Source organism: Corvus moneduloides, chromosome 5, assembly GCF_009650955.1.
Source record: "Corvus moneduloides isolate bCorMon1 chromosome 5, bCorMon1.pri, whole genome shotgun sequence".
Taxonomy (NCBI): Eukaryota; Metazoa; Chordata; class Aves; order Passeriformes; family Corvidae; genus Corvus; species Corvus moneduloides.
The window spans coordinates 59,720,570-59,745,554 of NC_045480.1; the positions used below are offsets into that span (position 1 = coordinate 59,720,570).

The following is a 24,985-nucleotide window of genomic DNA, read 5'->3' on the forward strand; positions in this document are numbered from 1 at the left end:
TAAAAGAAACAGTGAAGTGACATCTCACCAGATGACTCACAGTCCTACCTGGAAGTATCTTTGCCCACTTTACCACCTGAATCATCTGCTTGCCGGCCAGGCGGTTTAAGGTGGAAAGCAGGTACTCCGCTGTGTCCGGCTTCGAGCTGTCATATCCTGCGTACACAATCTCCGGTTCAATGCTTTCAAGGATCTTAACAGGAGAGGGAGTGAGTGCTGGTGAGATAGCAGACATGTGGGGGACAAGTGCAGTGTTGACAGAGGGCTCGGTCACAGGCGCGATGTACGTCGTCCCTTCCTCGGGGCTCTGCGGGGGTGGCTGCTGCCGCTGCTGGGGCTGCTCCTCGTGCATCCCTTCAATTCCCCAACTTTTTGGACTTTCCGGGCTGTGAAGATGAACAGCATGAGAACCAAGTCAGTACAGAAAGCCAGAAAAACCCTGGGCTTTATATAGGAAATGGAAGCAGAAGTATAATCTCAAAGTTCTTAAGCAAAAACAGGCACAGGACCCTAAATACCTCACTGCCTGCAGCATCATCACACTGGAAAAAGGACAAAAAGACACCTCTAGGCTCATTTTCACTCCTTTACTGGATGTTTTTATACATGACGGAATGTCCAGTATCTCCCTCCATACACAACATGCAGAAAACATCCTAGTTACTGTGGTTGGTGCCAACTAAACATTCAGAAACTGCAATCACTTATCATCTACAAGACTGCAATTCATGTTCTCCATCGCATTTGGTCATCAAAAGAAATCTGCACAATATCAGCAGACCCAGAGTCCTCCTAAGCTTTTGCCTCAACTTGAAATGTAGTCAATCCATTTTGAACAAGCCCAAGCTAGGTCAATCCCCTTGCTTTTACTGCTTTGATACATCCGTAACAGCTTTGCCCTCTTCTCTTGAGTAATTCTGAACTAATGCTTAAATATTTATTCACTTAAAAAAAAAAAGACTGTACCTCCTATAACACCTTTCTCACTGCTATCAACACGTCTCTGATGATTTGCCTTCCCTTTTCATTTCCTTTTTTTTTTTCTTTAATGCTACCCACCCTGGTTTTCTTTACTAAGTACTCTGAGAATCCAGCAACGCTATGAAGCTTCCACTCCTTGAAGAGAGGCCAGCCACTCCGTATGGGTTGCATTCCCAACTTTACCATAGCATGAGGAAAGAATTGGAATTAAAAATGAAGACAATTCTGTTAAAAAAACACACACAAAGAACCAAACCAAAAGCCCATCACCAGCCTTTTTGCAATAGGGAAACGTAACACCACCACCACCAAAATCTTTGAAGTCAATGAATAATGAACTACATATAAATGTTTGCAGCTCTTTCAAAATAACTTCTCTCAAATATAGTCTTTCTTATCTATCTGGACACAGCTTAAACCCTTGTCTGAACTTTTACCTTCCTGTCTCTTGATTACTACAACATTCCTTTTACTGTCATCAGTAATACAAGCCTATCCCACTCCCAATTGGAATACTATTGCAAATAGTCCCTTCCTAGTCCATATCCTTTCCCAATTTTACCTCAAGTTTTTTCCCCGTCATCAATTCCCCTCCCCTATCTATCCTTAAATATAACCCCTTTTCTGCAGTTCCAGGATCCTTTCTGGATAACCTCCACCTCATCCCTCCTCTTCTCCAAAATGTTCACTTCCACTCCAGCTCAGCATGCCATGTCACTGTCTCCTGGGAAGCTTTCAAAGCTTGCTCTATGAACTTGTTCCTGCTCCTCTTATTTGCAGTGCAGAACACTCCTCAAAGAGACCCACAGAACCGCCTCGTTACTCTTCTACAAACCAACATTTTAAGAAACCCCCCCTCAACAGCAGAGCTGCTGCTGGTGCCCTCAGACCATTTCTGGTGACAGCAGCCATTAATGTTTCACTGTTTCCTTGACATTGCAGCTGCCTGCCCAGAGCCAGAGGCTGGGAATGACCGAGGCAGGATACAGACACCCAGGGTCCAGGACAACGCACACCCAAGTGCAACAACAGCCTGTTGTTTTCAACACTTCCTTGCCAGGACAGTACCTTGAACTCAGAGGCGATGGTTCAATGGAAAAAATTATTTATTAGGGTAAACATGAGGCACTGCTACAGAAAACAGTGATGTTACTACTCATGCACAAGATATTGAAGGTGCCCAAAGAGATGCTCCTTCACTATGGTGTTCAAAAGATGAGTAAAATTCACTGCTACAGCAGCATGTCCTGCATGAAACAGGGAGTCCAAAATCCCAGCATCAGTTTCTAAACATTCCATCACACCACGAAGGATCTTTCTGGTGGATCTCAGCACCAACAACCCTCAGGTAACCTACAGAGAACTTCAGAGATCTTTGTTTAACTTTTATCACTTTTCCTTATGAGAGCTGGAGGAAATAAGGTGAAGGAAATTAATGTCATTGATTCACCTACAGGACGTATGTCTGCTTTCGAGAATTCCTTATTTTCTCCATGCCTGCAGACATACAGACCAAGTGAGGCAAGTTGAATTTTTAAATAAAAGGATTGAATACGCAAATACAAATGTACTGCTCCTAACAAAGTTTGAAGTTCTTTTGTTCAGCTAACCACATCTACTTAAAAACTTCCTAATTATCAAAAGCATTAGCACAGGTTACATAGGAATAGCTGTCCCATTTGAAGGTGTAAGGAAGAGGCGAGACAAGTATCTGTCAGCAAAGGTTTTCACGGCAAGCTTATTCTGTTTTCAAGACACAGGAATTGTGAGAAGATCTTTCTAAAAGTCTGTTCAAGTCCTATCTCTTACTTTTCTATTATGAAATTCTTAAAAAAACTCATTCAAACAATGAAGAATTTTTTTATCGTCCGGCACATCAAGTTACATGGATACGACACCCATTCTTCAAGATGTCATTTTCAACACCAGTACCCAAAAATCCATTTTACAAAGCAGCAGCTGATCATTTTGTTAAACAAGCACTTTCCTTACTCTTCAAAATAAAACAGAGGGAGTTACAGCAAAGCAGACAACCCTGGTAAGTTCCCAATCCTCAAAAGTAAGTGAAAATGCAGTTGTTCCCCATTTGGTGCAACTGCACCTACATGAGGGTGTCCTGGTGAAATCCACTGTGAACACCAAATATAGTTTGCATTTAATCTTAGAAAGGCAAAGCTGGACTTACAGATATTTTTCAACAAAATAAATCCCAAAAGCAAAGCAACGATGAGCAAGCTCAGCTGAATGTCTGATGAGGAGTTAACAGAGCCACTGGACACTGAAAACAGAGTTTAAAAATAAGCCTGAAGGAGTGGATAGAGATTAGTGTCTGCTGCTATTATTCATTAAATTTATCAGGCACTATTTTTTTTTTCTGTTACCGAAACAGGACTAAAAATAAAGAACTCTACACATCTTTTATGTTTGCAGAGGCAAAAAAATGCATTCGCACCATAACTACATCAGAATAAAAAAAAGTGTTGGTTTACCAACTCCATCAAGTATCCTGCAACACAGATAATTGGATCACATACTTAAATTTGTATGCTCTCTTATCCAAGAGTTTTTTATTAAAAGAAAAAAAAAATGAGATTTTTCCATGTATAAAACTGGCATAAAAATGTGTTTTAGTTTCATTTTCTTCCATGATAATGCTTTTAAAATGAAACTGAGAAAAACATTACTGCTTGACAGTCATGTTTACAGTGAAGAAAACTGTATTTTTCATTTGGCTTCATGCCAGTGCTGTAGCTCAACTGGTTTGGTAACTCCCACAGAAACCAACAAGTAAAGATTAAATACAAACTCTGAGCAGTACATACTCCAAGCTGCTCTTTAAAAGCTCTCTCACTCCAATACCAACTACAAACTGACTAAGCCACCTCTGAATGGGAGAGTAAAAGCCATGCTCATCAGGATTACTCCCTGGAAATGCTCACAAAATCCCTGGCTCTCCGCTCAGACCAAGGGATGGATGAAGCATGGAGCATTTCAAGTGACAAAGCTGAAGTCTGAAGCCTGTCTGGGGTTAGGACAAGAGTTTCATCCACATGGCTGTGCAGCAGTGCCTGCAGGACTTCCTGTCCCTCCTGTTCAGTGTGACTGCAGCCAGAATATCATATTATAATTCTCCTATTTTTATATCACCTTAGACACAGTAATAGGTGATGAAAAACAAACAATAGAGAAAGACACCACAGATATACCCCGAGGTTAAAATCTCAAATATCTGTCATGACTTTTGTTGAGTATTTTAGGTGGTCTTTATGTTCCAATTATCAAAAAAAAAAAAAAAAATAAAAATAAGGTGAAGCATTTGACAAGTCACAAACTTGGATTTTCAAAAGGCGCTTCCAGCAGCCATTCTCTGTAGCTATAACAGTAAAGCACAGTATAACAGAGGAACAAAGAAGCCACAAGTCAGTTGGTCAGGTGGTTCCTTAGAATCGACCTTTCACATGGAAGTCTCCTGGCCCCAAGCTGAAACAGGGATCCTGCCATCCCAGAGTTTTTGTGCCATCTGTAAAATGCTGAATAGGTTTCTAGTCATCTGCAACAGAGAATGCTACTCTAGGGCCAATAACAGGACACTTATCTGGCCCTATTGTAAACTGGTTTTGGAATACGAATTAACACAAGCATCAGCTACAAATCTATGCCATTCCTCATTCTTAATGGTAAAGTTTGAGGGTTTAGGGTAGCTGTAAGATAGGTCAACTACCATACTCTCTTTTTTAAAATAGTAAACTTACACATGCTATAAAAGTTGGGTCTAGAGGGAGATAATACATGTAGATTATACATATAATATACTCCCTTTGTGCCCAGGGAATATGCACAGAATAGATTAAGTTATGGACTCCACGCACCCAATCACCATTTTTCATGGGCTCAAAATTAGTAATTTTCATTGTATTACTCTTAAAAAATGGGATCCAGAAGTGTCAAAGAACAAAATGTTTTTAATAGTAGATGAACCCCCATAAATATTATTATTTAATTCAGCAGATTTCTAATAGAGTAGTATCTTGTTTATAGAATTGTACTAGTGTTCAAATTAGCAAATGAACAATGTAAAATGCTCTGCAGATTCATGCTTGCTTCCAGTACTCTGAAAGCAAAAAAGTACGCTAAATCTGAAGTTTAGAAAATTAGCTATAGTTCTACGTAGGGTGAATTACAAGACTTGCAATGACAATCCCCTGGAATATAATTTTTTTTTTTAAAGATGATATTCAAAGCTTGCCTTGATGTCCATCAGAAAAACATTTATTGTTTGTATACCTAAAGACACGATTTACATGTCTAAGATCTTTATTTAATCACATATATAAAGCTCTGCCAGAGCAATGACCAAACTGATCCTGACCCTACAGATCTTTATTATATTGTATGCATATTTCAATCCATAGGGGATATCAAAAGCACATTATAAGAACCTATGCTACCTCTAGTATAAAGCAGAGAACATTAGTGGAGGGAGAGGGGAAACCAGAATGGACACAGCAGAGGAAACAGAAAGTGGTGGAAGTTTAAAAAAGATCTAAAGAAGAAGAGAAAGCAGCAATTGGAGTAAATACGCAAAACATAAAGGACAAAGGCGGGAGGGGAGGATCACTATATGCACTTCAAATGAGGTATAATTTGGGATTATTCCTAAGTGTGTACTGTACCACTAGTGATCTAGGCAGCCTGAGGGTAGACAATATGCTGCAAAACAAACCCACTGTGACCACCTCTAACCGTGCTGGCTCTGTACCCACGCCAGTGAGCACCTGCATTTCAAACACTTGGGCTCCTCCATTCAGATCCATACTCCAGTGCCCGAGCTCTGCACCTGGGCTACAACCACCACCTCCCTTCCCAACCTCCAAAGCTGCCAGCTTTCTCCCTTTCCCCCAATGCCAAATGCTTGAGGGTTTCCCTGCACACCCTGCCACTGCTCCCTGCCTCTGCTCTCCAAAAACAACCTCCAGGACCTTGCTGCACCACAGTTACCAAAGGTGGCAATTCTCCTCTCGAGGCAGCTCTGACAGCCTTCGGGTAGACTCTTCTCTGAGCCCTCACCCAGCGCCTCCACCTTTGTACAGATAAATGCCCCATCAAAATGCCACTTTCCTCTCCTCTGAATCTTTTCATCATGTTTGCCTGGTGACTTTGCCTCACTTACAGAACAGAGCTGACATCTGTTCTCATTAGCTATTTTACTGCTACCACAAATCGTGTTTTCCCTTCCCCCAAATCTGTTGTATCTTGACATGAAAATTTTGAGCTATCTTGGTACAGACGTTTTTTCACTTAGTTGTCTAGCACAATGGGAATGAGATTTTGCTGAGAAATTTCTAGACAATAATACAGACTTCATATATACACACACACACACATATGCCTGGAAATGCATGGAATAAAGTGGAAAGCAGTAATGCAAACCAGATCTTACAGCATCATCCCATTTTACCTAAAAAGTGCACTCAGGCACACTTCTTTCCTTCAAGAAACACAGACGGACCAACCAAGATAGGACCCTAAAGCTTCCATAAAACCTATTACCCACTTTGGGAAGCAAACCACTGATTTTCAGGTAGCTACACAAGAGGAAGAACCTCTAAATGTGACCCCAAGTGTTAGAATCATAGAATATCCTGAGCTGGAAGGGGCCCACAAGGATCCACAAGTCCAACTCCTGTTGTGCCATGTGTGAGAGGAAGGATCAGATACAAATCTGGCAGGCACATGTGCAAGCAGATGAGTCACTGCTTTAACTGGATAGACCAAGGGGAGGAAGCAAATGAAAAGCATCTACTGAAGCAGGAACAACTTGCACAGGGACTTAAAAGCAGAGCACAAAATTACTTTATCATGTAAGACACACTTCTAAGAGGACTTGACTCTTGCAAAGCAGAAGCCTTTCAAGGGTGATTTCTGCAGTGGCATTTGGGATATGCTGAAGAGACCCAGTAGTCTGTCTAAATATGCAAAGAAAGGAAGACTGCAGCTGGTGAGGAAGAAAACAAAGGTCCTGGCTTCACATGGCAAAATAAATTTTAAAATCTGTTTCTGACAGCTGTGACCCAGGAGAGAAGGTGATAGAAAATGCTATCACTTGCTGTTGAGCCTGAGGAATCAGTAGTCTAATTAACAAAGCGATGAAAATTTCCTAATTTCTTATCCTGCACTGGCAGAAGGAAGTTTTATCGGACAATACCCTCAAATCCAATGATTGAATTCAGTAGAATGAAATGGAAGGCATAACTGAAACAATGACATAGTTTGGCATACTGCTTACTAATTAATAAATAACACTTTAATCTGACAGCATTGGACAGCTTAAAGACAAGGAGTAAATGTGCATGAAGTCTGATCTATGGAAGTGTCACATTTTATTTGCCTTTGGTCAGACCCTGCAAAGAGCCAGGACCATCCATAAGTGCAATTCTTATTCTTGGTTTACATTTGGATACTAAAAAGGGAGGTACAGCACAGATGGAAGAAAGAGTTTCTGATGTACATTTTAATAGTAATTGTGTACAATTTTCATTATGTTCACCTAGACGTATTTCGGTTCTTTATTCTAGTTGGATTTAAACGCCTAATAAAACAGACAGCAACTAGGTAAATATTAATTTGGTTACTTATAGAACAACCTCAGAAGTGTTTGCATTTTGCTTTGTTTGGAGAAGACTCTAATATATGATGCAGTGCAATGCTGCTCGAGCACAGGCCTGTAAAGCACAGAAACAATATATCTAAAGTAGTTTATCCTATCGCCTCAAGCAGGATCTACTGTACTTTGCCCAACTCAGTATGTTATTAATCTCCAATAAAGGGAATTCCACAATATCCCACATCTTCCTCCAACATCTAACCACTCAGTGTTCTCCCAACATCTCCAATGTTGCATCATTTTTTTCTGCAGTAAAGTTGATTTCTCTTCACCGTTCCCCCAGTGGCCAAAAAGAGCAACTAATCATTCCTGTCCTCTTTTACACCACTTTTTGAATTGAAAGACTGGTATTGTGACCTCCTAAATATGTCTCTCTCTTCTACACTAACATGAAATGAGTTTCTACGACTCTTTGTTTTTGTTTTCCTACACGTCTTCTTATCCTCGTTCTTCCTTAGACAGCCTCTAATCTGTATACACCTTTCTTCAGGCACATGACATGAAATTTCAGGAAGGAGGACTCAGTTTAGATCTTAAAGGAACCTTTCTAAATGTAAAGATCTGATATGGAAAAACAGAATAGGTTATCAAGGGGCACAGTAGATATGTTCATGCTGGACAAGTCCCAGAAGAGATGAGAGACATGTCCTTCACAAAGGTACCACAAGTACTGCAATCCCACCAACTGGCACAGGAACATACGGGACAATTTTGCAAGGCTGCCCCATCCCCGCCACCCTGCCCAGAAGTGCTGAAACCAGACAACAATCATCAGGCCCACACTTGCCAGCTCTGACAAGAAACAGAGTGATTCCTTGGCATCACATAAGACTTGCCTGTTTTTGCAACAATTTCACCTCGCTGACTCTAACTTTAACTTACAGTCATCACACAACTGCACTCCTTTCTTCCCTGCAGCCCCTCAGCAGCTGCTCTCAGGTATCCCATTTCTTCACGCCTCAACTTGCACTTCTCAACATCCCAGTCTGTACCAAAAGCGCCATCATGTTGGTTTCTGACACTACAGCTCAAGATGCTTTTGAGTTCTGATCCAAATCTGTAGATTTACATATTTACTCTCTACTTTGTTGTACATGTAATCTTTACAATTGCTACTAGACCCTCAACACGACCTTACTTCAGATGTCCTTTCAGCATAACAAGAAACCACTCAGGAAGAATACTATTTTGAGTAATTACATGCCCACTTAATGAGATATCTTGTAATATTTTAATGAAAACTCCACATTTTCTTCTGATTACAATTATGGCTCGAGATGCTGAGCAGTGAAATGCAAACAGCTGCAGGGAGGTGGCACCTCACACCAGTGCTTGCACACAGCAGTTGTCTCAGAAAACTTCAGGTGAAAGCCCAGATCAAATCTTGCGTAGTTTGAGGTCTGACTCAATTGTGAAGCTCAGGTTACCCACCTGTCGAGCATGTGGGACAGTGATGAGCACAGCAATTAAGGAGGAAAGGCATTGGGGAGTTTTTGGGTAAGAGACAGAGGGAATTTATCCCTTTTTAAAGTTGAGTTTTCAGGCTAAGCATTCATGAAGAGACAGCGGACAAAAGTGACAAAAGAAAGCTGAGATCCAAAGTGCATTTTACAGGAATATTTAGGTTGTCAGGGAAAATGTCTAACACATTTGCTTGTTTCTCAGCAATCCTCAAAGTGATAATTAAATGAAAAATAACAGTTTCATAGGGGTACTCCTCCCTGTGTGGGAACAACTTTCACCAAATGCCAATTAGTGGTTTCCTGTTAAAATCAAATCAAGCTGGTTTTGATAAAGCTTTTTAATGAGAAATGGCTAAAGTATGAAAATTTTCCCCCACATATATTTAATATTAAATCCCAAAATGACATAACACAATCTCACATCTAATATTTTTGGTATATAAAACTCTCTCTTGCACTTATTCATTAATTTCAAAAGAAATGTATTTACTAAATATTTAAATCATCCAATAAACAAAGTCTTAAAAAAAAAGCTTACAAAAGTAAATTATAATGTTGATGAAAGCCAATCTTAATCAGTCCTTTTCAGATGCTCCCAAAACTCATTTTTTACTGATTATTTATTCATTCTTCAAGCGTATGGCAAATTCAATAATTTTTGAGCTAAGAGTTGTCTACTAAATGCATCAGTGGTTTTGATTATTCTATTTGACATCAAATAAAGACAAGCAGTAAAATGTCAACAACAAATGTGGAGATCACCTACAACTCCAAGACGCCTGTAGGAATGGAACACCAGGAGCTTGAACTGCGAGCACTGGTAATAATTTGATGAAAAAGGAAATTAAGGAAACTTTGGAGAACAGATTTTGACTGTACCAGACTGAATACTCTTGGCTATGGTCACTGGTTTCTGCCTTATGCCAAGCAACAATGTCCCTCCCAAGACACCCATTCCCATCCAGCCTTCTGCAAGCATTCCTCATCTTCTCTCTTGCTTTTATTTGGGTTAATACCCAGTGTTCCATGTCTGTTACATGATGTGCCCTTCATCTGATCACAACACAATAAAACCCTGACAGACACTTACCATGTATAAAACTTCGTATTTACATTGGAGACAGAGGTTCTCAACAAGCTTTCCAGAATCCTTTAAAACCAAACTGCACCACAGCACCTCTCATTCTGTACCTTGAGTGCTCAGACTTCCACTCCATGCTAAAGAGCATTTCATTTTTGTTCTTGCTAGAACTAAGCTTAGTAAGTACTGCCCTTCCCTCTGTGGTATTTCTGGATATGTTATTACCACATTCCCACTTGATTTCTTTCCCCAAGGAACAAACATTTTGAAATCCTTTGTCTACTCATCTGTATGACTTCCATAACCCCAGATTTTATCAACTCAGTTTTCTCTCAAATGACCTTACTCCGAATACACTGAATGCTGCTGGTCTTCTAGAAATTATCTACCCCACTTCTGGGAACAGCAACACTACCTGTGAAATACAAGCTGGCTGTTTATCTTCTGCGGTCATCTTGGCCATATTTTTCACCACCTAGTTCATAATTAGTCATTAAAAAAAGAAAAAAGAGTATAACCCTGTTAATCTCCTGCTTCAATAAATCACCCTTAACATTAGTGAAAACAGTCTATATGCAATATCAACTGTTTTTCGGGGGTAATGGCAAATCTCTAACATTACTCATATGTATGATCTGGGAAAGCTGATGGCAGAGAACCACAAAGCACACAAATCACAGCCCCAGTGTGCAGGAAGATGTGTACTGGGTGGCTCAGAAACACCCCATCCAGTGCCTTCCCCTTGCCTCCCTCTTTGTTAAACACCAGCTTCTTGCTGCTGTGTATTTCTAAGGCTTAAATGTGCTCAACATTCCCTACATAACCTGCTGAAAAATGTTCTTTCTACTAACATCGAACTCCAAGGGCTGCTTTTTGAGCCAGGTGTGCTTGCCACACCCCACACTTACTTTAGTAAAACACAGGTACTGAAAACGGAAAGCCCTGCACTTGGGAATGGATGGGCAGAAAAAAACAGAAAATAAAATTGAAAAAAACCCCCCACAATTCAGCATTGTGAGCCCACCCTACTTTGGCCAAGGTTGTTGCAAGCGTGGCAAGTTAAATCTTCATGCCCTATTGTTCAGGTGAAAACTCTCTGAAGTAACAGCTCAGTGAAAGCCAAAAGGACAAGTTCCTCCTGCTCCTACAGCTTCTCTCAGTAATGGGGAAGTGAGTAATGGAAACACATCATCACAGACCACAGGGGTAGGTTTCAAAAGGGTTCTGGTGACAACCAGAAGCTCTGGAAAAAGAGGAACAGGAGACACAGGCAGGGTTTCACACCAAAGACTACGCTTTTACTGTGAGGAAGAGTAAAAAGGATATGGACTTAACAGCACTGTGGAAGGAAGCTGTAATAATAATATCACTGTGGAAGTGATAATTTGGTGATTCAGGAAAAAACAAAACATCACCAAGAGCTGCATGTAACAACTTTCAGAAATGCTGAAAATCTTCCCCTCAGAAAACTGTGATCACCCATCTTGTGTTTTGAACCAAAGCAACACACCATGTATGGAACACAAACCTCTGGGGAAAGAGCAGCCTCTGAGCCTGCTCAGGGAGTGCTGTACAGCCAAAAGGAGACAACACCCCCAGGGCCTACACACACAGCACCACTGCAGGACACAAGGCAGGCTGGGACACAAACTCCCAGCAGGATCCCAGGAGAGATGCAGCTCCTTTGCAAGGCTGGCAACCAAGGGTGCTGCACCTGGAATGGTACAATAAAGAGTCCAGCAGATAGAACAGGGAAGTCTGGAGTTCAGCAGCCCCATGCCAAAAGCCTGAAAGGCTGTTTCTGGAGGAAAGAGAGGTGTTGCTGGCAGCTGGGCACTTGCAGAAAGGAGAGCTGGAACCAGGAAAATGTGAAAAAACAAAGCATGAACCTGATTAGGAGCTTGATCAGGGACTGCTTGCTGCACGTGAGCTGTGGGCTCTTGGACCGCTGCAGTGCATCTTCTCCAGCTGCCTTCACACATGGAATAAGACCATCAGCAAAATTCCAAGTACAAGGACGCACTTTCAATATTGCTTTTAATCAATGCCTAAGAGATTACTCTGGCATTACCAGTCCTTTTCAAAATTCTGCCTTTTTAACCATCATTCACAAATAATTTATTAATAGTTGTAGCATATGACTCATAGTTCTCATAGTTATCTACAATATTCAAGAATCACGGGGTCGTTTAGGTTGGAAAAGACCTTTAAGATCATTGAGTCCAACCATTAATCCAACACTGCCACGTCCACCACTAAACCATATCTCTAGGCACCAGATCTACATGTTTTCTGAAGGAAAACATCCTTCCAAGGATGGTGATTCCACCCCCTTCCTGGGCAGTCTGTTCCAACGCTTGACAGCCCTTTTGGTGGAGAAACTTTTCCTGACATCCAATCTAAACATTCAATTCATGAGGATGATTCAAGTTGGAAAGTTAGAGGGTCACACCGAGAGCAGGGCAAGAGCAGTACACATGGAGTAAGATGGACACAAAAGCAGAAAAAGTTAATTGCTGAACAAATTGGTTCCTAAAACATCTTCAACAGCAGGTTTATAAGCAACAGGCAAACTAGCTATTACTTAATTATTATTTGTTAATTACTTAATTATTATTTCTTACTTATTACTTAAATATTATTATTTATTACTTAAAGGTCTTTTCCAACCTGCTGATGTTTATAAAAGTCTGTTGAAACAACTAACAAAAACCCAGCTGAATGTTCAAGTCAAAAAGTCATTGACTAGATTCCCTCAGAAGAAAATGCTACAGAATAAACACAAATAAAAATGCATTAAAGTTAATGTCATTTCAAAATACTTTGCAGTTAAAGTTTAAATGAAAAATAAAATTTAACCATATGTATACCTCAAATTGCTTATGTCTTACACAAAGGGGTTTATTTTCCTTTAAAATTTATGAAATCTTGGTTAGTAGAAAATTTTGGAACTAAGAGCATACACTTTTGCTGTACTTACATTTTCCCCAAGTTTTCAGATTTTTTCTCTTCCTTTTTTTCTCAAGAAGATATGAGCAATGATAATATAAACCACATACGCTCCAGTAACTGAAAATAATACTGCAATTTAAAACCCTACTAGTATGAGTTATTAAACAGAAAATAGAAAGCCGGGCATAAAGGTGAAGTACTATATCTTATTACTGGTTATCTTAATTAACCTATTTTTCAGATTATTAAAATATTTCACTGTATGAAAAAATAAGGGTATCTGCCAGTGAAGCCTACAAATCACACCCAGCATCTTGTGCACAAAGTGTCTTACATATGTAAATGTATGCGGACCCAAGACTCGGATTTCACAGGCAGCCACTGCAGACAGAATGATGAACTGTGTAATTTGCAAGATGAAATCTATCTTATGTCCCTTCCAGATCCAAAGGGTCCTTGAGCAAGCTGCTCCTCACTGCTGTGGGAGACCAGTGCCGGGAAGTCTTGGCAGTGTTTCATAGGGGAGCTGAGGCAGGGAAGGATTCCAGCCCTGCATGGTACTGATCTTTACACACTTTTTTGTCCCCTCCGCACATATGGCACATCCCATGGCAGAAGAGGGACCTTCTCTGATCATCCAGAACGGGGAGGGATGCCTGGTCACTAGGTCACATCAGAGGGGTGAGGACCAACCTGCCAAGGAAAGGGGGTGGCAGCCCCCTCAAGTGACACCGTATAAAACATTCCCATTGTCCAGGCTTCAGCACACAGGAGTGACACCAGGAGGCTCTGTGCCACCCTGGTGGCAATGCAGGACACATCGCAGGGGCTGCTGCCTTACGGGATGCAGCTGGTGGTGGCATAAGGCACCATGCCAAGCACCAGTGTGGGACTGGGGGTCTCACTGTGACACCCCCCAGTGCCATCACGGCGACAGACACAACTGAGGCACAGCAGCACGAGGTGGGAGCCAAACGAAAACGTCTCGTGCGAAAGTGAGAGCCTCGCCAAATCCAATCACTGCGTATGCCGGAAGAAACTTCCCAAATCCGTGAAGTCATTCTGGTCTGTAATTAACTGAAAATTAATTACAGAATCTTGAAAAGAGCATAAACCAAAAATGGGCCAGCATACCTTCATAGTGCAGTTGCTCACTCTGAATCTCTTCCAACAATTAAGCCTAGCATATGTCACTGGAGTTAAAAAAAAAAAAGATAACAAAACAACAAACAAAATATGATTCCCAAAAAAGTTTTGGAGTCCTACTTGCCAAAGGGGATATAGCTGTCTGCAGAGCACACACATACCTTCTAGCAATGAGAAGGATGATTTAATGTGATACTTGGCAACTTCAGCTTTGCAGAAATTACAGGTTGCAGATGCTTCTTATAAAATCAAAACAAAAAATCGAGAAAATAACGTAATTAGGTAAATTATTTGCTGACTTGATGAATAATTTTCTAAAGATTATTAAAGAATGTAAGAGCTTGGAAAAGCCTCCAAGTTTTCAACAAACAAAACAAGGAGGTAAACAATAAAACTGCCAAATTATTTTGGCTGAGCATTCATGAAAAGGTGTATTTTGTATCACTGAATTACACATATTTTCTTACAAGGTGCCTAATCATGGCATGCTGCCACCAGTCAAAATAATATTTTTTTTTTTTTTTTAATTTAGAAAAAAAATTTAGCATGCTAGGAAGTAGAAGATATGCCATCAAAACAAACTTGAAAGACTGACAGAGTACAAAAGCACTATTTTACTATTTAAAAAATATTGAGGAAGAATATTACCAAAAGAGAAAAAAAAAAAATCCTAAGAAAAAAGATCAGTAGATTAATCGGAGATTGTTCAAAAATGAGCTGCCGGAAACATGGAACGCTATTTCTGATTTCCAGCTTTCCATTATAGAGATTAGTATCTTCAGAAAGAGCATGAAGACAATCTCAAACTGCCACATTACAAAATTTGCTTCACAGCCCCCCTATTTCAGTAAGTGGGAGGAGCTGGATGGGCGCAGCCTGGGGTCCTTCACTCCCATCTATATATGGGGAGGGTGGCAAAGGAGAGTCAAGTTCTTTTCCAGCCCATGGGAGGCAGGACCTTGTTCCCTAACACAACATTTCTTCTAGACCAACTGGAAGTTTGGTGTTTTGTTTTTTTCTTTAAATGAGGGGATAAAACATCATAGTTATGTACAAGTGGAAAATAAATGCCCATGGTTTCAGCAGCTTGCAGACATTTCAGCCCTGAGCTATGCTAAAGACCTTTTGCATATCATCTCGCTCTATTTCCATGCACCAAGCACATCAGCACCTCTGATACAGTCTGGGATTTGTGTTTACATTTGCTTTTCTTTGGAGGGTGGGAGCTCAGCTCAGCCCTACTGCACCAAGAGCGCAGTGCAGTGTGACACAGCTACAGAGAGTACTATGCTGCAGAGAGGACTTTAAATTAAATTGCATTTAAAAATTAAGTTTTCTCCAGCTCCTTACTGATCACACTGCCTAATAAAATACCTGCCCATTTTGCCTGTAAGTCCAAGCTAGAAACAGGTAAAAGCCCATTTTTACTGGAGTAATGTATATGCTTGTCAAAACCAGGCTGACCACATGAAACTACAATCCACAATGTACCTTCATAATAAGACCATACTCATTCTCTTCAAGCTAAATATGAAAAAAATGTTATTTAGTACCAAACCTTGGCATTTTACAAAAAAATCACAGTTTTCAAATATGAATTAATATCTCTTCTTGCCATTTCCACCTCCACTTTTTGCGATGATCACCACCATATCAGAAATGCCCTGCAACAGCACACAGAAGCTTCCAAAACTGAGATGCTGTGTCGCTCCTCTGTAGATGCCCAATGCAGAGCTCACCACTGGAAACATGGCTTAAAGCAGAGAAAATTCTTCAGGATCCCAGCAATTCCTGCCAGAGCTGGGCTGGCTCAAAGGCTGGAAGGTCCATCAGCATGATCTGGGAGCCCTTGGGGCTCTCTGCACAGTAATGCTGCCTCTGGGCTGCAGATGCTTTACCTCTCTCTGGCAGCCCTCCCCTCTCCCTCCAACCTGCCCTTTCCCTCCTCAGCCGAGCAGAAGGCACTGCAGTGCATGGAAATCCAGAACTGTTCCCCGTCCATCTCATTCATGGCAGTGATGGAAAGACCTCCTTTATGACATTTTAGTTTCTTTACATGGCATAAAGAGATCAAATCAGGAGTGGGAATTTCACCTGAGGTTTCTCTCTGTGATGAAAATCACTGAAACAGCTAAACTGCAAAGCTCAACTGCATGCCAGCTGTACACTCCAGAGGCAGACTTGGCCTTCCAGGTCACAGAATCACAGAATCATTAAAGTTGGAAAAGGCCTCTAAGAACAAAGAGTCCAACTGCTAACCCAGCACTGCCAAGTGCACCACTAAGCCTTGTTCTCAAGAGCCACATCTGCATGTTTCTTGAGCACTTCCAGGGATGGTGATTCCACCCTGGCCAGCCCATTCCAGTGTCTGACCAACTTTTCAGCAAAGACATTTCTCCTAAAATCCAGTCTAAACCTCCCCTGGCACAACCTAAGGACATTTTCTTTCATCCTGTAACTTGTCCTGTGGGAGAAGAAGCTGACTGACCACCAGCTTGCTACAGCATCCTTTCGGGGAGTTGTAGAGAGTGATAAGGCCTCCCCTGAGCCTCCTTTTCCAAGTAGCTAAACAACCCCAGCTCCTTAAGCCATTCTTCATCATACTTGTGCTCCAGACCTTTCACCAGCTTCACCACCCTTCTCTGGACTCGCTCCACCACCTCAATGTCTTCCTTACAATGAGGGGCCCAAAGCTGCAATAAACACAGATCACTAATTATGATTTCCAGCAGTCTAACAAGCTCCAACAAAGGGGAAGATTTTTCAATGCATTCCTCATTTACAGCATTCCAGCCAATATTTAAAAAAAAAAAAAAAAAAAAAAGCGAAAAAAGAAAACAACTCCCTCTAGCAAAGTTTCCCTCCTGCCTTGCTTTTCTGCAGAGAACATCATGTGAACACGTTCTTTGAAACCCTCCTGGACATCACAGGGATGAACTCATTGCAGATGAAGTGTCCCATGCTGCTGTTTCCTAAGGTTCTCAAGCCCTGGGTTTTGCTGGAGCTCCACTAGCACAGCACAGGGCATGTCCAGGGAGGATGCCCCACACCAGCTGCCAGTAGGATGCAGCAACATTCCCAGCACTCCAGGGAGCTGACCTTCCTGCTCTACAACAATTTTCAGCACTAGTTTTTTGGGATTAAGGAGCTGCGACCATGGAGCTCCTGTTTCATCAAACAAAGGCATTCTGTTTCCCTTGCTAAGTTGAACAGCACAGATCAAAACCAAGGGAAAGCTGTCACCTCCCCAGCATGCCACAATCTGGCCCTGTTTTCTCTTGGGAAAAGGAAATAAGGGGCCTGGGGTGAAAGGCAGTATCCCTGATTTGGGAAAGGGGTTGAAAGAGAGCCCAACAGGGCTACTCTCTCTGAAAAAGTAAGGTGTGGCTTGTTTGAGTATTTCTGCCAGGAGACAAGACAGAAAAAGAAGTCTGGGAGGTAGAAAAAGGCAGCAGGCAGGAACCAGGATTTTGCATATAACCTATTAAAGATGAGCAGCTAAATCTGTAGAACTAAACTCAGCTGCCAAGAGAATAGGCCCAGGAGGACAAAAGGTGAATTCTGGGATAGCGAGGAATTAACGTGACCATGTTGTAGTTTTCTGTACAGTGAAAACACTTCAAGGGAAGGGTAACTCTGTACAGCAGGGGAAGCACCTGCAGCAGCATCCAAACCCCTGTTCACAGACAACATAATAAACACAGAAATGGTGGGAAAAAGGCATTTGTAAAAGCATTTGGTCAGATGATGACTTGAGACAGGACACCCACTGAAGCACAGCCAGAAACATGTAGATATTACCAGAGAAGAATTAAAACAACAGAAAAGAAACTATTATAAATTTTGTTATCATACTGATTTCAGTATGCTTTTGAGAATTAATAGAATTTTGTTGTTGTTGGTATATGAACAATGCAGTAACATAATCAAAATTATTGCACATCCTTACAGTCACAGAAATTAAGCAATAAAAATGCTGAATAAGCACCAAAGAAGTTGAGAGGTCTCACTATGTGAGAATTTGCTTTCATGATGGTGTAACATGTTTTTCAGTATTCAAGAGAACGCTCATCACAAAAAAATACCCCATGCAATACTTGAAACCTTAACACTTTTAGCTTATGGTATTCTACTAAAATTACTGTCATCATAAAACACCCACTTTTCTTTTTTCTGTGCCATAAAATACGTATCTCCAAATCCCGATTTAGAATGACAATAGAGTTTATTGGCTATTAAGCACTTCTTCAGGATAATCCCACCTTAAAACTTTTGAGATTATGCAGCTGCCAGAACTATAAAAAGGCTGCACGTTTCCAATGTTTTCACCTAATCAAATTAAGAGACCAAGCTATTAATATTCTGCTTACCTCCTAAATTCATTCCAGCTTGCAGACATTTCTGTAATCGACAGGCTGGGCAGTTCTTTCTCCGAATCTTATCAATTATACAGTCGTTCCTTCCCGCACACAGATAATTGTGCTGGCCTGAATGAACCAAAAATAAAATGCATTATTAGAGGATGTATTTACATAATTCCAATTTGTTCTTCTCTGCTGTTCTGCACGCATTTTGAGACTCTTATTAATGAAGCCATTTCAAATTCCATTCTTTAGCCTTTCCAAATGATCTTGGTGAGTTGTCATGGGCCTTTATTATGAGCATCTCTTCTTTTTAATTTGGGAAGGAGTTTTGGTGTCACTCTCAAGAGAGATCTCATTACGATTTTTTCCTAAACAGGACTGGAATTTTTCTTCTAGTAGAAAACAAACAGTTGGTTTGAGCTTCTTCAGACCTTCTTAGGTGTGCTATCGCAGAGCAGTCTGACAGATCTAAGTTGGGGTACATTTTCATGCTCAAGAAGTTCAGGATACAAAGCAGAAATGCACAGCAGAGGTTAACTTTCCCAATATACTCCACTCTCTTCAACCAGTTCAACCAGGCTTAAGTCACAACTGTATTATTTCATTTCTGTAAAGCCCCACAGAAGCACTCCTGAAGAGACAGCAGGTCTTTAATGCAGAAGGGAAATGGACGGCAACCAGGGAAACAGACTGGCATTTGAGAACTTGGAGACTCAAAAGGCATTTTGCTCCATGGCAGGAAAGGAGGTGGAGCAAACAGATGCAGTTTCTCAGGCAAGGGCACTACCACGTGGCCTTTCCAAAGCCTGGTGCTTGAATTTGATGTGGAAGAATAAAGGAAGCCGTGAGGGGTTGGTGTGGTGTGACAGCAGAAGCGAGAGTAGAAGATTATTTTAGCTGCCTTGATCCAGAGGTGGCACACAGGGATCTGGGGTGGCCAGAACAAATGTGCAGAAACCCAAGAGATGTGCAAATAAGGTTGGTGCCAACGACCAAAGGAAGCAGCAGCCATGGGAGAGGAGGGGAAGCCCGGGAAGAACTCAGGAGCAGAGCTGCACTGGAACGGGCAGAGGCCGACACGCAGGGAGATGGAATGAACACACAGCTCCGTAAGGGGACAGAGCTGCTGTAGGACAAGAGGCACAAAATATGTCTGCCAAGCTATTTTCCACAATACTCATATGCTTCCTAGGGAAAGATAAAGAGAATATTCATGGGACACAGGAGACCTGGCTCCTGCTTTAGGCTCTTTCAGGAATTTGCCTTAAAACTTCAGCTAAATCATTTTCTACCTCGGCACCTGCCTTCCTTTCAGCCTTACAATGTTATCTAGAGAGTGAACTGAAACTTGGGATGTTTCTTGAATCTCTTCACTGAGCATCTCACACAAAGAAAACTGATCTTATTTGAGTGAGTGAAGTGTTACTGTAGTATCACAAAGGTATCATCATTTAAATAATGCTTTAGATGTTTAAAGAACAAGCAGATGGGCAAATAAGGGTTTCATTAAGGGACTTTACCTAGCACTATGACACAGGTGGAAAAGAACAACACTTCAGCAAAATAATTCATGAGTAAGTTACATCAGGCATAAAATCAAGTTGTACAATATAGTGACAGCATCACGATCTATCAGCTGGCCCTTAAGTAGGCCTGCTAAACAAGAAAAAGATAAAGTTCTCAGCTAATCACAAAATGAAAACCTGGATATCACACAATGTTTATTTTGTGATGTGATCTACACAAAAACAGACAGGAAAGAGAAGAGTCAACTTAATTCCTCTTTTTTTTTTTTTGTTTTGCTCTGAACTGACTTGAGCACCTCCCCTAAAAAACCATCATGCAGACAGGCATGAAAGTAACTTAAGAGGAGAAAACAAAAGCATTTAAAATTATGAAATACAGCATAAAGGTGGTTTATATGTCCTTACAAATACTGCCATACCATCCTTTTTTTTTGTGGGGAGAAGGGAAAAATGGTTATTTTCTGCCAGGAATGCAGGTACACTTGCTCAGTACTCATACAATGTCCTTTGTACATCAGACTACTGCAATACCATTTTTAGGCTTCCAAAGGCGGGTGCAGGCTATTAATAAGACAAGTCAGCTCCAATACTGCAAAATGAACCCCACTGCAGAACTACCCTGAAAGCAGTTTGTGCTAAAAAAATGTATACCTGTTAAGTCAACATTTTTCACTACTGCTTTAAAAATCTAATGGGTTTAATAAACAGGTTACCATTTATGCACTTCACGATAATTACCTGGGTTGCATTTCTAAATGTTGTGGAAATGTTTGATTCCAACACTGCAATCACAATGTGACTTCCTAAGAAATATTCCACAACAGCAGAATATTCCATAAATCACCTTTCAAATGCTCTACATAGTCTGCAATTATTCCTTTCTGACCTATCTACTCTAGATCAAATACTTTCAGCAAACATAACTTAGTAAAGGTTCATCAATTTTGGAAATATGCACCTCTGAGTACTAATGCATGGTACAAAATCTATAACTAGTAAGAACAGTAATAAAATCCATTTCTAGTGAGCACAGCAAAGGTCTTTCCAAACAGCAAACATCATCTTGTAAATTTTTTTAATTTCTAAAAAATCCTTAAAAACCACAGCCATCATAAAGCTTACATTAATGGAAATAACTTGAAAACCCTTAAAAAAAACAGAACAGATCAACATTCCAACAAACCCTCTATGTAGAGTACAGCTATAAAATAATAATGAACAGGTTTTCAGTTAACATTTATAATGAAAAAAAAATGGCTTCAGTCTTCCATGCAATCAAATATGGTACATTTGAAATAAAACCAATTTTGTAAAGTAAGTTAGCAAAGCAGACTCCCATAATAAATCACTATGTCCCATTTGTGCCTCACTAAGGCCCCTCAACTTCAGAATCAAACCAAAACCCTACATATCTGAAATTGATGCAGTGCTCTCGAGACCTCCAGGGCTCTTCAGGACCTCAATGAGGTGGTGGAGGCCATCCTGAAGAGAGGCTGATGTTTATGTGGTGTGAGATCTCCGACTCTTTCAAGAGATGTATCGATCTGCCTTGTGCAGTTTGTGTTTAGCTTAATCCAGTTGTTCTTTTTATCCCGTTCAATCACCCACAAGTGGGCTGGAAAGTGGCAGAGCAGATATTGAATTCTCATCTCCCATGTGCTAAATGCATTAAGATAAAAGTAATTTTTACTTATGCCATCATTAAGTGCACTTACACCAGCTAATTCCTGTTCCATCTGAAATACAAAGATGCAAAAGATGTGAGGAAAATTTTCCTGTTCAAAATAAATAATGCACAGGTACCACACAGTTACATAGTAAGAAGAAAGTGAGATCTTTTCTCTTAGCAGTAGAGCTAGAGGAATACAGAAGTTTGCATTTTCCAGGTTATTGTGCCACTACACACCACAGAGTGACGCAACCAAATGTACACACAAAAATATTTGAATGTTGCCAATTCTCTCACCTCCAAGAACTCTATAATTCCCTGCTTTTTCAGGCTTGCAAAAGAAAACAAAAAGGAAGTATTCATGAAATTCAGTCTTCCCTCTTACTGAGATTTCCTGAATAAGCAAAATTCAGCAGTAAAGGAGGGGAGGAGAAAAAGCTGCTCTTATTTGGCCTACAAATTACTGCCAAAATGAGGCTACAGCAGAAATTGTGCCTTCCCCCATTTTAAAACTCCACTACTACATTGAGCCACCAGTCCCCAAAATTGACTTGCTAAGGTGAACTTATGTATGCGTGCAGAGCACTGCTGCACTCCAAGGGCTGCCATACTTCCCTACAGGTAAGGCTACAAAAGGAATAAGATGTAGATATTTCTGTTCCTGTCTAGGGCAAAATTAGAAAATTACAGAAATTTCACATGTTTTATCTTCCTTCCTAACCCCCCCCCCCCCCCCCCCCCCCCCCCCCCCCCCCCCCCCCCCCCCCCCCCCCCCCCCCCCCCCCCCCCTCAGTTTTTAAAAGTCTAAGTCAGGAACTGCAAGTCATTAACAAGTATTCTACATTTTTGCTCTCTTGTTAAAATAGCAACTACTATGATCAAAAGTTAAATTTTGTAAGGAGAAAAGCGTAATGCTGGAAGAGGATCCAAAGACCGTTTAATTCAAGCCCACTCATGGAAGCATGATAAGACTTAACAAGCACGATAGCTTAACGGTTCAGGTAGGTTTTTAGTTTTCTTTCTATTTGTATTAAAATCTTCTGAGGAAAGGTATTCTGCATCTTCCCTACAAGCCCTGTGTAGGCTAGTGATTAGCCACTCCTGAAGTCGTATTTTTCCCTTTGCATTTCACCCAAGTGGGAATATTTTGCAACTGGAAGAGATACTCATACTATCCCATAGACACAGAGTAACAGATCATCACCTTCTTACAACAATCTCCTGCCTATCAAAAGATTTATGTTCCCCATCTCTTTGCTGGGCTAAACAAATCCAGTTCTCTCAATCTTTCCTTGTAGGTCACGTTTCCTAAATCTGTTGTCAATTCCTCCTATTCTCCTCCAGCCTCTTTCCTAAAACAGGGCACATTTTTCTTGCTGAGTTTCACCATCACTAAGGCAAATAAAATGGTTATTTCCTGCATCTTGCACACACAGCAGCCCTGCTAATGCAATCCTGGGCCAGAGCTGGCTTTCAGCAATGGCATTAGGTTGTTGACTCACGCTCGCTTGTGTGTCACTAACAAGCGGCTCCTCTCCTGAGGCACCACTGCCTTCCACGTGTCCTTTCCTGCTTTTACCTGGGCAGGCAGCTCTCTTTATTCCTCTTCTAGATCCACAAACTCACTGCAACATCACTGAGAAAGGCAAAGAAAAAGTCCAAAATCCACTTCGGGTCCAATGTCTGAAACGGGGAAGTGCCTTGGGTCCCAGGACTGAGGAAGCCTCACAAAGGGACAGCAAAGTGAGAAAACAGGAGCAGCAGCTGAGGACCAAATGAAGCAGAAGTAGTTTGAAAAAACTCTGCTTTTAAAATAGCGTCTCACTGAGGCACATCAAAATGCATATAGTGTCCCAATTTTCCTTCTTCCTCCACAATGAGAATTAATACTTTGACTCAGAAAATTGCAGGCAAAGTTGTCTTCTCCCTGCAGGCTGCCAGAAAGCCAAGCCTTCTTCCAGGGTTTGAGGAGAGAGGAGCTGGGAGCCACCTCCAGCCCTGTCTCGCAGATCTGCACTTAAGAGCTAGGATCCCTTTTGCAGCTTCTGGGCTGGAATAAGTGCTTAGTTTCTGTAACATTTCCCAACTGGGAAGATCATCTCTGTAGCAGCAGTGATACATATAAAAGCCTTATGGAATAAATAACATTTATTTCTTAACACTGTCCCTTCCCTTTACCCACCAGCCTGTCAGACTGCACAAGCCCAGCCCGTGCATCCCCTCCAACCTGAGCTAAGACTTTCCCTGCTAAAGACAAAGCAAACATGCTGCAGAAAATCATCAGGATTTTCTAAGAGAAGTCTTTCACCTCAGGAATATCTGGTCAGCAAACAGAACTTAACACCAGGTTTTTCTACTTTCTGGTACAGCCCCAATGAAGGGCTTTGCCTCCTGCAGCAAGGAATCACAAAATATGCCCATCCCAACCTCTCATTCGTGCTCACTGAGCTATGTGACGCGTTCCTTTCAACCAGCTCCGTAACCCTTGCAGATTTTGTCTCTGTATCCATATAAGCTCCTTCAATTACTGAAAATGAACTATTTCTACCTTTTGATGGCCAGTATACAAATAAAATTACTGCCAAGGCTTGCCACAATGATTTTGCACATTCAGAAAAGGATTTCCTGTTTGACAGAAGTCGTATCATGCTATCAAGGGACAAGCTGCATTTACCTGAGGTTTTCATTTCACCATCTGCAGCAGGCAGGTACTCTCAAATAGATCAGCACGATAAGTAAGATGAATCTCTTTTCAAATTTCAGTTTTCACAACACCCCTGCTTCTTGCAATAACAAAAAAAAAGCCTGCTAGTAAATGGAAATGAGAACTGCATTTTCATTTCAGATGTCCATTTGTTACACAGTTGAGGGAGCTTTTTTTTTGTTTTGGGTTGTTGTTTGTTTTCTGTTTTTTTTTTTAAGCAGTTGACAACTGCCCAGCAACAGCAGCCTATGTTTGCAGTCACTATTTTAGGCTACATCACATGTCAATTACATAACCTTGTTTTACTGCTCTTGAACTGGTTCGAACAACCTGGGAAAGAGATTAGGGCAGTCCCTCCCAGCCAGCCATCCATCCACATGCTCCGGCAGGACCTATCCCCCCACCACAGTTCCAGTCCCTCTCTCCAGGACTAGT

General features: G+C 41.1%; 1 protein-coding gene across 1 annotated transcript in view; it reads right to left on the reverse strand.

Moving 5' to 3' along the window:
- Positions 1-24,985, reverse strand: part of NR3C2 (nuclear receptor subfamily 3 group C member 2) — a 189,390-nt gene that overhangs the window by 31,798 nt on the left and 132,607 nt on the right. Inside the window, 3 exon segments of the mRNA XM_032110383.1 lie at positions 49-351; positions 354-386; positions 18,658-18,774. Coding sequence (XP_031966274.1) covers positions 49-351; positions 354-386; positions 18,658-18,774 — 453 coding nt within the window.